Below are 13549 nucleotides of genomic sequence, written 5' to 3'. Positions count from 1 at the left end.
TGTGTTTAAACACAGTTGTGAAATCATCACCTCAATCAGGATACAGAGCAGTTCCATCTCCCAGAAGGACTGTTGCATTCTATTTCTTTGCGGTCCTTTCTCCCTCCTCACTCAGCCCCAGGCACCCAAGCTCTGCTCTCTATTCCCATAGTTTTGCCTTTTTGAGAATGTCACATAATGGAGCCATACAGTAGGTAGGTTTTGAGACTGGCTTTTTTTTCTCTCTGCAGGATGCCTTTGAGTCTCATCCAAGTTGTTGCATGTATCGGTGGTTTATTCTCCTTCATTGCTGAACAGTATTCCATTGTATGGATGTACCACAATTTGATTATACATTAATCTGTTGAGGGGTATTTGCATTGTTTCCAGTTTTAGGTGATTTCATTCCATTAGGGTAAACAGCTAGGAATGAGATTGCTTGGGTCATTTGGTAAGTGTATGTTTAGCTTCATAAGATATCACCAAACTGTGTCTAGAGTGGCTTAACCCACTTTGCTGCCCACCCCCAAAGTGTAAGGATGCTAATTGCTCCATATCCTTAGCAACACTGATTTCTATGTTTTTCAGTCATTCTGATAGATGTGTAGCAGTGTCTTGGTTTTAGTTTCTATTTTCCTAATGGCTATGTATATGTCTTCAAATGCTTAATTGCCTTTCAATTATCTTCTTTATGAAGTGTCTCTTGAAATCTTTTGCCCATTTTTATAATTGAGAGCTTATCTTATTGAGTTTTGAGACTTTTTCTATATTCTGGGTACAAGTTGTTTGTCAGTGATTTGCAACTATTTTCTCTTAATCAATAGGCCTTTTACAGACAGAGTTTGCTGGTCTCTGATCTTGGTGAATGTTCTGTGTACTTGAAAAGAATGTGTATTCTGTTGTTGGGTGGAGTGTTCTATAAATGTCAATTAGATCTATTTGGGTGATGATATTTAACAGTTCTTTTATATCCTAACTGGTGTTCTGTTTATTTAGTCTTGTACCAAGAGAGCAGTATTTAAGTCTCTAACTATAATTGTGGATATATCTTTCTCCCTTCGGTTTTATCTACATGTATTTTGAAGATGTTTTGTTAGGTGCATACACATTTGGAATTTTTATGTCCTCTTGGTGAGTTGAGTTTTGGTTTTTATCATTATCATTTTTTATCATTGGTGAGTTGAATTTTTTTAATCATTTTTTATCATTGTGTAATATTCCTTTTTTATCCTTCATAATTTTCTTTGCTCTGAAGTCAACCTTGCATGCTCTTACTATAACCACTCCAGTTTTCACTTGATTATCATTCGCAGGGTATATTTTTTTCCTTTCTTTTACTTATTAGTTGCTTACATCATTATATATGGCTTAAAGTCTTGACAGCATATAGTTTTTATGTTTTGAAAATCTCTGTCTTTTAATTGATGATTTATACCATTTATATTTCAGATATTTATCAATATGTTTGGATTTGGATCTATCATTTTATTATTTAGTTTTCTGAATGTTCACTTTCTTTCATTCTTCTCTTTCCCCTTTCCTGTCTTTTCAATTATTTGAATACATTTTAGTATTACATTTTAGTTTATCTTTTTTCTTTTTAGTTATTATTTTATCCCCGTGTACAGGGGTTTGGTTATTTGGGTTTTGTTTGTTTGGTTGGTTGGTTTTTTGCCTTTTTTTGGTTGCTATAGGCATTTCAGTATACAAAACTTTTAATCTACTTAGAATCAATATTTTATCCCTTTAAATGGAATGTAGAAAACTTGCCACTATCTAGGTCCCTTTGCTCCCCCGACTTTTATGTTTTAGCGGTCTTATTTATTAAACCTACATACAAATAAAATTACATCAGGCAATGTTGATAATTTTTTCTTTCAATCATAATAAATATTTTAAAGAGTACATGAGAATAATATCCTATTAATGCAGATATTTTTCATTTCTGTTGCTTTCTTTTTTTTATAGTATACTTTTTGCAATTTATGAACAAGTGATGATACACTGTAATTAACTAAAGTCCTTAGTTTCCATAGGTTTCACTCTTTATGTGGTATAGTTATGTGTTTGACAAAAATCTTGCCCTAAAAATCCTCTCTGCTTTACGTATTCATCTCTTATCCCTCTGCAAAATCCTGGGCAACCATTGATCTTTTTACTGTCTCTATACTTTTGCTTTTTCCAGGATGTCCTATAATTTGAATTCATCAATATGTAGCCTTTTCAGATAGGTTCTTTCACTTCACAATATGCATTTAAGTTTCTTTTATGTCTTTTCCTGCCTTGATAGCTTGTTTCTTTTTATTGCTGAATAACATTCTATCATATTGATGTACTGCAGTTTTTTTTATCCTTTCACCTATTGAAGGACATATTGGTTGCTTCTAATTTGGGGCCATTATGAATAAAGGTGCTATAAACACCTGTGTGCAGGTTTTTCTGTGGACTTGGTTTTCAACTTCTTTGGGAAGGTACCTAGGAATGGGATTGCTTGATCATATGACAAAACTATGTTTAGGTTTGTGAGAAACTGACAAACTGTCTTCCAAAGTGGCTGCACCATTTTGCATTCCCACCAGCAATGAGTGAGAGTTCCTGTTGCTCCACCTCCTGGCCAGCATTTGGTGTTGTCACTGTTTTAGACTTTACCATTAAAATGAATGTGTATAGGCATCACATTGCTGTTTCAGTTTGCAATTCCCTAGTGCATTTGATGTTAAGCATCTTTTCATATGCTTATTTACAATCTGTATATCTTCTTTGGTGAAGCATTCCAATGTTTTCCCCATTTTAAAATTCTTTAAATTCTTTCCCCATTTTTGAATTCTTTATTGTTGAGTTTTAAGGGTTCTTTGTATAACTGGATACAAACCCTTTATCAGATTTATATTTTAAAAATATTTCCTCCTAGTTTATGGCTCATCTTTTTGTTCTGTTAACAGAGTCTTTCACAGGGCAGATTTTTTTTTTTTTGATTTTAATAAACTCTGACCTCAATTTTTTTCTTTCATGGATTATACTTTTGGCATTATATCTAAAAAGCCATTGCCAAACCCAAAGTTACTTAGATATTCTATTGTTATCTCTCAGAAGTTCTATAGTTTTGCATTTTACTTTCAGATCTATGATCCATCTGAGTTAATTTTTGTGAAAGGTTAAGAGTTAGTGCTTGACTCACTTTTTCTTTCATATGGATGTCTACTTCTTCCAGTACCACTTGTTGACAAAACTTTTATCCATTCAGTTGTGTTGTTTGTTTATCAAACATCAGTTGACTATGTTGCATGGGTCTATTTCTGGGCTCCTTATTCTGTTCCATTGATCTATTTTTCTATTATTTTGCCAGTATCACACTGTCTCAATTACTGTGGCTTTATAATAACTTTTGAAGTTGGATGATGTTAGTCCTCCAACTTTGTTTTTCTTCACTATTGTATTTGCTATTCTGGGTTTTGTTTTGTTTTTTAATAAATTTATTTATTTTATTTTTATTTTTGGCTGCGTTGGGTCTTTGTTGCTGCACGCGGGCTTTCTCTAATTGCGGCGAGTGGGGGCTTCTCTTCGTTGCGGTGCGCGGGCTTCTCATTGCCATGGCTTCTCTTGTTGCAGAGCACGGGCTCTAGGTGCGCAGGCTTCAGTAGTTGTGGCACGAGGGCTCAGTAGTTGTGGCTCGCGGGCTCTAGAGCACAGGCTCAGTAGTTGTGGCACACAGGCTTTAGTTGCTCCGCGGCATGTGGGATCTTCCCGGACCAGGGCTCGAACCCATGTCCCCTGCATTGGCAGGCGGATTCTTAACCACTGCGCCACCAGGGAAGCCCTATTCTGGGTTTTTTGCGTCACCTTATATACTTTAGAAGCAGTTTGCCAGTGTCCACAAAGTAACTGGATGAGATTTTGATTGAGACTACATTGAATTGATAGATCCTGGTGGGAAGAACTGACATCTTAACAAAATCCAGCCTTCCTATCTATGAATATGATATATCTCTATTTATTTAGATGTTCTGTGATATCTTTCATCGGAGTTTTGTAGCTCTGACAGATCTTGTGCATATTTTGTTAGATATACTTTTAAGTATTTCTCTTTTTTTTGCTACTAATGTTAATGTTTCCATATTCTACAAATTTGCTATAGTTGCTTATTCCAGGAGTTTTTGTTTTTGTCATTTCTTTGAATTTTCTACGTAAATGATCATGTCATCTATGAACAAAAAAAAGGGTTTATTTCTTCTCTGTCTGCATAGATTTTATGTCCTTTTCTTACTGCATTAGGCAGGACCTCTAGTAGATGCTGAATAGGCTTGGTGAGAGGATACATCCTTGTGTTATTCCTGGTCTAAGATGGAAAGCATTTAGTTTCTCACCGTTAAATCTGATGATAGCTGTAGGTTTGTGTAAATGTTCTTATTATACTGAGGAGGTTCCCCTCTACTCTTAGTTTGTTAAGACATTTCTTTCTCTTTTTTTTCCCAATCATTTTTTTTCTTTCTTGTTCAGCCTAGAGAATTTGTATTGATCTCCAAGTTCATTGATTCGTCTGTCATCTCCATTCTGCTACTGAGCCATGCCAGTGAGGTTTTTTGTTGCTGTTGTCTTGGTTATTGTGTTTTCAGTTCTAATATTCCCATTTGGCTCTTAGTTGTATCTTTGATGGTTTTTTTCTGAGACTTTTAATCCTTCCGTTAGTCCCCGCCACATCTTAGCAGTATTTGGAGTGTTTTGGACAAAGGAATGGTGTTATTGCGAGAAGAACGTCCAGAGCTTGATGACCAGTAGCCAGGATCCGCTTGAGACTTCATAGCTCGCATGTTGCTGGGATAACTAAGGAGTTAGGGAACGTGGGGTGGTGGGGAAGGAAGCAAGAGGAAAAAGCTTTATTACTTCTCAAGTCTTTCCAGAATTCTGCTTTTTAACCATGTATCTATAATTCCTAAATTTTATTCTTAATGAAAATACTGACTCAGAGAGTGATCTGGCTCAGTGATATTTCTCAAAATCCTGTGTTGACATTACCAGGCCTGTAACACAGACCCCCTCCTATAAACAGTTTCCAATCATTATAAGATAGCTTAGCAACCTTGATAAAAGGGGAAAATATAAGATCCAGAGATACATTCATAGGAAATTACTTAGAATCAATAGATAGCAGAATATTACTATAGTTTCATTTTAAATCTTCTAATATGTTATTCTAATATAACATAAACTTGTTTATATTTCTTATGTCTCCTGAATACAAATGCCATATAAATATCATTAGTTTGAATTGGCTACAGTTGTATCAACACAGAAACTAAACTATAAACAAAAGAGACAAGTATCTTCTTCAAAAATATATCGCTTTTAAAATTAATGTCTTTGTTTTTAAGCAAAATGTTAGAAAAATTAATACTTTCAAGGATGTTAAGTATAGAAAGATGTGTCTATTTTACTTTGTGTCCTTTCTTACCTTTTTCAGAGATATTGGAGAAGATATTCCACTAGAAAACAGTTTCTGAAACTGAAATATTATTCAATCATCCTGCAATCTAGGATAAGAATGATCATTGCTGTTGCTTCTTACAAACGACACCTTTGGGCTGCAGTTACAATTCAGAGGCGTTGGCATGCTTGTTTAAGAAGAAAGCAGGATCAACAGAGATATGAAATGCTAAGATCATCAACCCTTATAATCCAGTCTGTGTTCAGAAGATGGAGGCAACGTAAAATGCAACTACAAACAGAAGCTGCAATAACACTGCAAAGAGCTTTTAGAGAATGGTGTGTCAGGAAGCATGTTAAAGAAGAGAAAGCTGCCACGGTCATACAATCCTGGTACAGGATGCAGAGAGAATTACGGAAATACATTCATATTAGGTCTTGTGTTGTCATCATTCAGACAAGATTTCGGTGCTTTCAAGCCCAAAAGTTATATAAAAGGAAGAAAGAGTCTATCCTGTCTCTCCAGAAGTACCGCAAAGCATATCTGAAAGGAAAGGTTGAGCGCACCAGCTACTTGCAGAAACGGGCTGCAGCCATCCGACTACAGGCCGCGTTCAGGGGAATGAAAGCTCGTAACTTACGCAAACAGATCACCGCCGCTTGCGTCTTTCAGTCATACTGGAGAATGAGACAGGACAGACTTCGATTTCTAAACCTTAAGAAAAATATTATCAGGTTGCAGGCACACATAAGGAAGCATCAACAATTACAGAAATATAAGAAGATGAAGAAAGCTGCCCTTGTAATTCAGATTCATCTTCGAGCTTACATTTCAGCCAAGAAAGTTCTAGCTTCTTACCAGAAGACGCGATCTGCTGTCATTGTTCTGCAGTCTGCATATAGAGGGATGCAGGCCAGGAAAAAGTTTATCCACATCCTCACATCTGTTACAAGGATTCAATCATATTACAGGGCTTATGTTTCCAGAAAAAAATTTCTGAGGCTAAAAAATGCTGCAGTAAAGTTACAATCCATTGTCAAGATGAAGCAAACTCGTAAACAATATTTACATTTAAGAGCAGCTGCACTAAAGAGAGAAGAACACATGCGGGCATCTTGCATCAAACTGCAAGCTTTTGTCAGAGGGTACCTGGTTCGAAAGCAAGCGAGGTTGCAGAGAAAAGCTGCTGTTTCACTACAGTCTCATTTCAGGATGAGAAAAATGCGCCTGTACTACCTGAAAATCTATGAAGCAACTGTCGTCATTCAGAATTACTATCGTGCATACAAAGCACGGGTCAATCAGAGGAAGAACTTCTTGCAAGTCAAAAGAGCAGTTATCTGCTTGCAGGCCACTTACAGAGGTTATAAGGTACGCCAGCTAATCAAACAACAATCTACAGCTGCTCTTAAAATTCAAACTGCTTTTAGAGGCTATAGTAAGAGGATGAAATATCAATCTGTGCTTCAGTCTACTCTCAAGATTCAGAGATGGTACAGGACACGCAAGACTGTTTCTGACACAAGAACACATTTTTTAAAGACAAGGGCAGCTGTGATTTCTCTACAGTCCGCTTACCGTGGCTGGAAAGTTCGGAAGCAGATCAGAAGGGAACATCAAGCTGCAGTGAAGATTCAGGCTGCTTTCAGAATGGCCAAGGCCCAGAAAGAGTTCGGGTTGTTAAAAACGGCAGCATCCGTCATCCAGCAACATCTGAGAGCGTGGGCTGCCGGGAGGAGGGGGCGGATGGAGTACACTGCGCTCCGCCTTGCAGCAGTGATGCTTCAGTCCACGTGGAGGGGCAGAGCAGCGAGAAGACAGATTCAGAAGCAGCACAAATGCGCTGTCCTCATACAGTCGTGCTACCGAATGTACGTGCGGCGAAAGAAGTGGAAAATCATGAGAAAAGCGGCTTGTCTGATTCAAATGTACTATAGGGCTTACAGTACTGGGAGAAAACAGCATCATTTGTATTTGAAAACCAAAGCAGCAGCAGTCATCCTACAGTCAGCTTACCGAGGGGTGAGAGTGAGGAAACAAATAAAGGAGCACCGCAAGGCGGCCGCCGCTATACAATCTAGTTACAGAGCTTACCAGACCAAAAAGAAGCACGCCACCTACAGAGCGTCAGCTGTTAAAATCCAGAGGTGGTATCGAGATACTAAAATTGCAGACCGTCAGCGTAAGGAATATCTTACTTTAAGGAAGGCGGCTGTGAAAATCCAAGCTGTTTATAGAGGTGTTAGAGTGAGAAGACAGACTCAGCACATGCACACAGCAGCCACCCTTATTAAAGCCGTGTTTAAAATGCAGCAATCCAGGAGGAGATATCATCAAATGAGAACAGCAGCCGTCATAATTCAGGTAAGATACAGAGCATATCATCAGGGTAGAACTCAACGTGCAAAGTACCTGACAACTTTGAAAGCTGTTACCATTCTCCAAGCCAGTTTCAGAGGAGGAAGAGTTAGGCAGACCCTGAGAAGGATGCAGACCGCAGCAACACTCATCCAGTCCCACTACAGAAGACGCAAACAACAAGCTTATTTTAATAAGTTGAAGAAGGTGACAAGAATGGTGCAGCAAAAGTACCGGGCAATGAGGGAAAGGAACATACAATTTCAAAGGTATAGCAAACTGAGACATTCTGTAATCTGCATTCAGGCTGCTTTTAGGGGGATGAAAGCTAGAAGACACTTAAAAGTCATGCACTCGGCCGCGGCTATAATTCAGAGGAGATTTAGGACTCTGATGATGAGAAGGAGATTCCTGTCTCTCAGGAATACTGCTGTGTGGATTCAGAGAAAATATCGTGCAAATGTTTGCGCAAAGCATTGCTTACAACAGTTACTACGGTTACAAAAGGCAGCCCTCAAATCCAGTCCTGGTACAGAGGGTGGATGGTGAGGAAGAAGGTGCAAGAGATGCACTGGGCTGCTACCGTCCTCCAGGCGGCTTTCAGAAGGCACTGTGCACGTGTGAGATACCAGGCCCGGAGGCACGCCTCGCGGGTCATCCAGCAGCGATACCGGGCAAGCAGGGCCAAACTGCTGCAGAGGCAGCTCTACCGCCAGCAAAGACACTCTGCTGTGGTCCTCCAGGCTGCATTCAGGGGTATGAAAACCAGAAGACATTTGAAAAGGATGCATGCCTCTGCAACCCTGATTCAGAGCGGGTTCAGATCTTTAGTGATGAGGAAAAGATTCCTTTCCCTCAAGAAAGCTGCTCTTTTTGTTCAGAGGAAATATCGAGCCACCATTTGTGCCAGACATCACTTGCACCAATTCTTGGAGTTACAGAAGGCAGTCATTACAATCCAGTCGTCTTACCGAAGGCTGATGGTAAAGAAGAAGTTACAGGAGATGCACAGGGCTGCAGGCCTCATCCAGGCAACTTTCAGAATGCACAGAACACACCTTACCTTTCAGACCTGGAAACACGCCTCGCTTCTCATTCAGCAACATTACCGAGCATACAGAGCTGCAAAATTGCAAAGAGAGCGTTACGTCCAACAAAGGCATTCTGCAGTGGTCATTCAGGCTGCATATAAGGGGATGAAAGCAAGGCAGCTTTTAAGGGAAAAGCACAGAGCTGCTGTCATAATACAAAGCACATACAGAATGTACAGGCAGTATTTTTTCTACCAAAAGCTTCAGTGGGCTACAAAAGTAGTACAAGAAAGATACAGAGCCAATAAAAAGAAAGCTCTTCAACACAATGCACTCAAGAAAGCAGCAAACTGTGTCCAAGCAGACTTTCAGGATATGACCATAAGGAGAGAGATTCAGGAAAAGCAGCATCAGGCTGCCATTACTGTTCAGAAGCATTTTAAAGCCTTTAAAACAAGGAAGCACTATCTCTACTTTAGAGCAAAGGTAGTTTTTGTTCAAAGAAGGTACAGAGCACTAGTTGCAGTGCAAACCCAGGCAGTCATTTGTATACAGTCTTATTACAGAGGCTTTAAGGCACGAAGGGGTATCCAACTCATGCACCTGGCTGCCACCCGAATTCAGTCATTCTACCGAATGCACAGGGCCAGACTGGATTATCAGGCAAAGAAAATGGCAATTGTTGTTATACAGAATTATTACAGGTCATATGTCAGAGTTAAAATGGAAAGAAAAAAATTTTTAGCCATTCAGAAATCTGTAAGACCTATTCAGGCTGCTTTTAGCGGCATGAAAGTTAGACAGAAATTTAAAAACATGCCCAAAGAAAAAATGGCAGTCCCTGCTACCCAATCTGCATTCTGCTGTCACAGAACTGAAACTCAGTATGAAGCTGGCCAAATCCCAGCACTTATGGTTCAAAGACGGTGTAAAGCTTCTCTAGTTGGTCCCTTACAGGAAGCAGAGTACCATTCTGAAAGAAAGGCTGCAGTAACAATTCAAAAAGCTTTTCGTAAAATGGTCACAAAAAGATTGGAAAAGCACAAGTGTGCTGCCGTGCGAATTCAGTCCTTCCTTCAGATGGCTGTGTATCGAAGAAGATTCATTGAGCAGAAAAGGGCAGCTATCACTTTACAGCGGTATTTCAGGAGAAGGCAAACCAGAAAACAGTTTTTATTGTATAGAGAAGCAGCAGTTGTTTTACAGAATCACCACAGAGCCTTTTTGTCTGCAAAACATCAAAGAGAAGTTTATTTACAAATAAGAAGCAGTGTTATAATTATTCAAGCTAGAATGAAAGGATTTATACAAAAACGGAAGTTTCAGAGAATTAAAGATAGCACCATAAAAATCCAGGTATTTATATATTGAAATATAAAGCTTTCATTCTTTCTTTGACTAATATTTCTTAGAATTTATAAAATGAGCTTTAAGCAGGTTGTAAAGATTAATAGTTAGTTTACGTGGCCATTTCATTTACCTTCCAAAATGGAACATTTTTGAGATTGGGCAAAGGGTGCCAAAAATAATTCACCGAAGACGGCACAGAACTGGGATTGTTCTGGATGTGACATCCTAAGCTTGTTGCAACTATGGTTGCACAGTTAAAAGCAGAGACCTTGAGACCATCAGGTTGCAGCTGGCAGCTGTGAGCCGATGTTGTTTTGAGAACAGCTGGTGGTGTCCTTGAGTCTGATACAGTTCAAGTTCTCAGTGATGTAGGAACGTGTCTGAAACCACATCCACAATGGCCACCCGGCTCCATTGTAGATGCCTGAACCACAGTTAATCCATTCTGATTTTTAAATGCATTCTTTTCTTTAATGGTGAAAGCGGATACACAATATATGTTTAACAGGCCACAAGACAGCCTGTTCTAGTTAACATAAAGTTCAAATTAAATCCTGTATTAGCCAGAATGACTTCCCCATACCTCAGTGTGTGGAAATTTCTTCATGATAATACAGAATGAGAAATGTCTGTTGCTGGGAATGCAGAGAAGAGAAACCTAAGCTAGTCCCAGTGATCAGAGATGGCTTCCCGGGATAAATGGCGTTTAAGTTGAGATGTTGAGCTGAAGGATGAACTGGAAATAGCCAAGTAAAATGTGTGGAAGGAGTATTCCAGCTGTAGGAGGTAACACGGAGTTCAAAAATGAGAGAGAGAACAGGTGTGCAATAAAGGGTGACCTGTGACCAGGATGGCGGTCCATGGAGTGAGATGTGGGCAGCTGTGTAAGACAGAAAACGTTTAGTCTTTATCCTCGGGACTAAAAGAAGTTCTAGAGGAGTTTAAGTAGGAGAAGACCAGAATCATACTTTATTTTTAAAAAATTACTCAGATGGGATTTCCCTGGCAGTCCAGTGGTTAGGACTCAGCCCTTTCTCTGCCATGGCCCAGGTTTAATCCCTGGTCACAGAACTAAGATCCCCCAAGCCATGCGGTGCGACCGAAAGAAAAAAAAAATTACTCAGGCAGGGATGTGGAAGATGGACTGAATTGGATGCCGGGCGGCTAGCCAGGAGACTGCAGGCAGTAGGTCAGGGAAAGTGAACCACCGTTTAGCAGAGGGCAGTGACAGCAGGATTGTCAGGGTCAGTGTGCGTGGAGGAGGGGATTGGCCTTGTATAGAGCGTAAACAAGGAGCCCAGCCATCTTTATGGCTGAGGTGACTCAGCAGATGGTACCCTTCACTGACGTGGGAACAGCGGGAGGAGCAGGTCTGGAGCCCGACGAGCTCGGCCTGGGGTACGTGAAGCTGACGTGACCACCTCGCGTCCAGCGGGGCAGTTGCTATGTTCGCTGTAATTTGGACAGCAGTACGGATTTTGGAATTTGACTTCTACATTGTTGGCATACACTGATAATGGAACTTGTGGGAGATAGGGGATCACTTAGGGAGAATGCATCAAGTGGGCAAAAGAAGAGGGCCCAGGACTGGAGCCCTAAAGAGCATCAAAATTCAGGGGTGCTGAGAGGAGAAGCCAACCTATGGTATTGAGAGGGAACAAAGGAAGCTAATGATTGTGGTATAAAGAAACCAAGGGTTGAGGGAGGAGGCAAGGAGTGCTCAAGTTCCAGACGCTGCCAGGAGTCAAGGACTGGTGGGTGTCAAGTGCATGTATTAGTTGGGGTCATGTTAGAAAAGCCAAAATAACAATCTTAGGAAAATTCAACTCTTTTTTCTTTCTTTTTTTTAGTAATTAGTTGGGGGTTTTTTTTTTTTTTTTAATTATTTATTTATTTTTGACTACATTAGGTCTTTGTTGTTGCACAGGGGCTTTCTCTAGTTGCTGCGAGCAGGGGCTACTCTTCATTGCGGTGCACAGGCTTCTCATTGAGCTGACTTCTCTTACTGCAGAGCACGGGCTCTAGGCATGTGGGCTCAGTAGGTGTGGCTCACAGGCTCTAGAGCACAGGCTCAGTAGTTGTGGCGCACAGGCTTAGTTGCTCCGTGGCATGTGGGATCTTCCCGGACCAGGGCTCGAACCTATGTCCCCTGCATTGGCAGGCGGATTCTTAACCACTGCACCACCAGGGAAGCCCTGTTTTTTCTTTTATATAGCTAAATTATAAAAGTGCATGTTGCACATCTTGTTTTTTTGTGTGTGTGTTCCAATAAAACTTTATTTACAAAAACAAGCTTGGGGCCAGATTTGGCCCAGAGACCATAGTTTGCCAAGACCTGAGTTTAAAAAAAAAAGCAAATTCCGGATCAATATGCACAAGTTGAAAAACAAATCTACCCCCATTTATATAAAAAGAAAATCATATAGATCTGTATATGTTCTTTACTAGCACATCTAGTTTTTAACACATACCAACCAGTGGTCTTAAACTTTAGCACACATTGGAATCACTTTGGACTCTTTAAAAATACTGATACCTGGCTTCCACTATGAATACTACTATGTTGGTATTCGGTTTTGTTTACATAAGAACCATATAGAAATACTCTGAGTTAAGGCCATCACGAGAGTTAAGTTTGACCGTATATATCATTCTCGCCTGTCAACTGAATTTAGAGCCTGATTCCCCATGTTAGGTGGAGCTATTGTATTTGCTGTAGGTGTTTTGAAGTCAGATAGACTCAGGTTCAAATCTTGACTCTATCACTTGCTGGCTGTGTGGTAACAAGTCTCTTGACGTTAATTTCTGTTTTGTATAGAGATCTTAATAATCATCTCACAAGATATTTATAAGGATTAAATAAGATATGTCTGTCACTTATTACCTGTGACATCAACAAGTAATTTTACTGGTGTCAGTTCCTCTGGGCCTTCATTTTTTTCATCTCTAAATTAGAGATAATAGTATTACCTACCTATGTTACTGTAAAGAATCATAGTGCTTAGTACAGCGCTAAGCACTTAAGAAGTTGTAGCTGTTACTTAAGCTTTTAGTCAGCCACAAGGTTGCCAAAGTCGGAAAATCTGATGGTCCTCAGGTAGATGGATGCCCTCAGGATTCTGCAACAGGCTGGACACAGAACCCAGGATGTGTCTGCAGTGGGTGGGGAGGGCAGTGGGAAGAATTCCTGTCCCTTCCCTGGAATTGAAGGCATCAGTGTGTTCATTTCCTTTCGTTCCTTCACATGGACTGAGAAGGTGAGGGCAGTGCACACACCTGGCTTCCCAGGCTTTGCGTGCATCTTACAATTTAAATACTTTTCAGGGTTGCATTGGGCTTAGCCCGCAGCCAGCCACAGGGTATGTGCTGAAGCAGGTAGTAGGAGGTCACAGGTCAGCCCGCTGTTCTC

At 40.1% G+C, this 13549-nt stretch overlaps 1 protein-coding gene across 1 annotated transcript in view; it reads left to right on the top strand.

Annotated features, from left to right (window-relative positions):
- Positions 1-13549, top strand: part of ASPM (assembly factor for spindle microtubules) — a 63313-nt gene that overhangs the window by 36549 nt on the left and 13215 nt on the right. Inside the window, 2 exon segments of the mRNA XM_036827504.1 lie at positions 5438-8276; positions 8279-10146. Of these exon segments, the coding sequence (XP_036683399.1) occupies positions 5438-8276; positions 8279-10146 (4707 nt within the window).

This window comes from Balaenoptera musculus, chromosome 1 (assembly GCF_009873245.2).
Source record: "Balaenoptera musculus isolate JJ_BM4_2016_0621 chromosome 1, mBalMus1.pri.v3, whole genome shotgun sequence".
Classification (NCBI taxonomy): Eukaryota; Metazoa; Chordata; class Mammalia; order Artiodactyla; family Balaenopteridae; genus Balaenoptera; species Balaenoptera musculus.
Note: the sequence above shows the minus strand (reverse complement) of the source record. Positions and strands in the feature narration are given on the sequence as shown.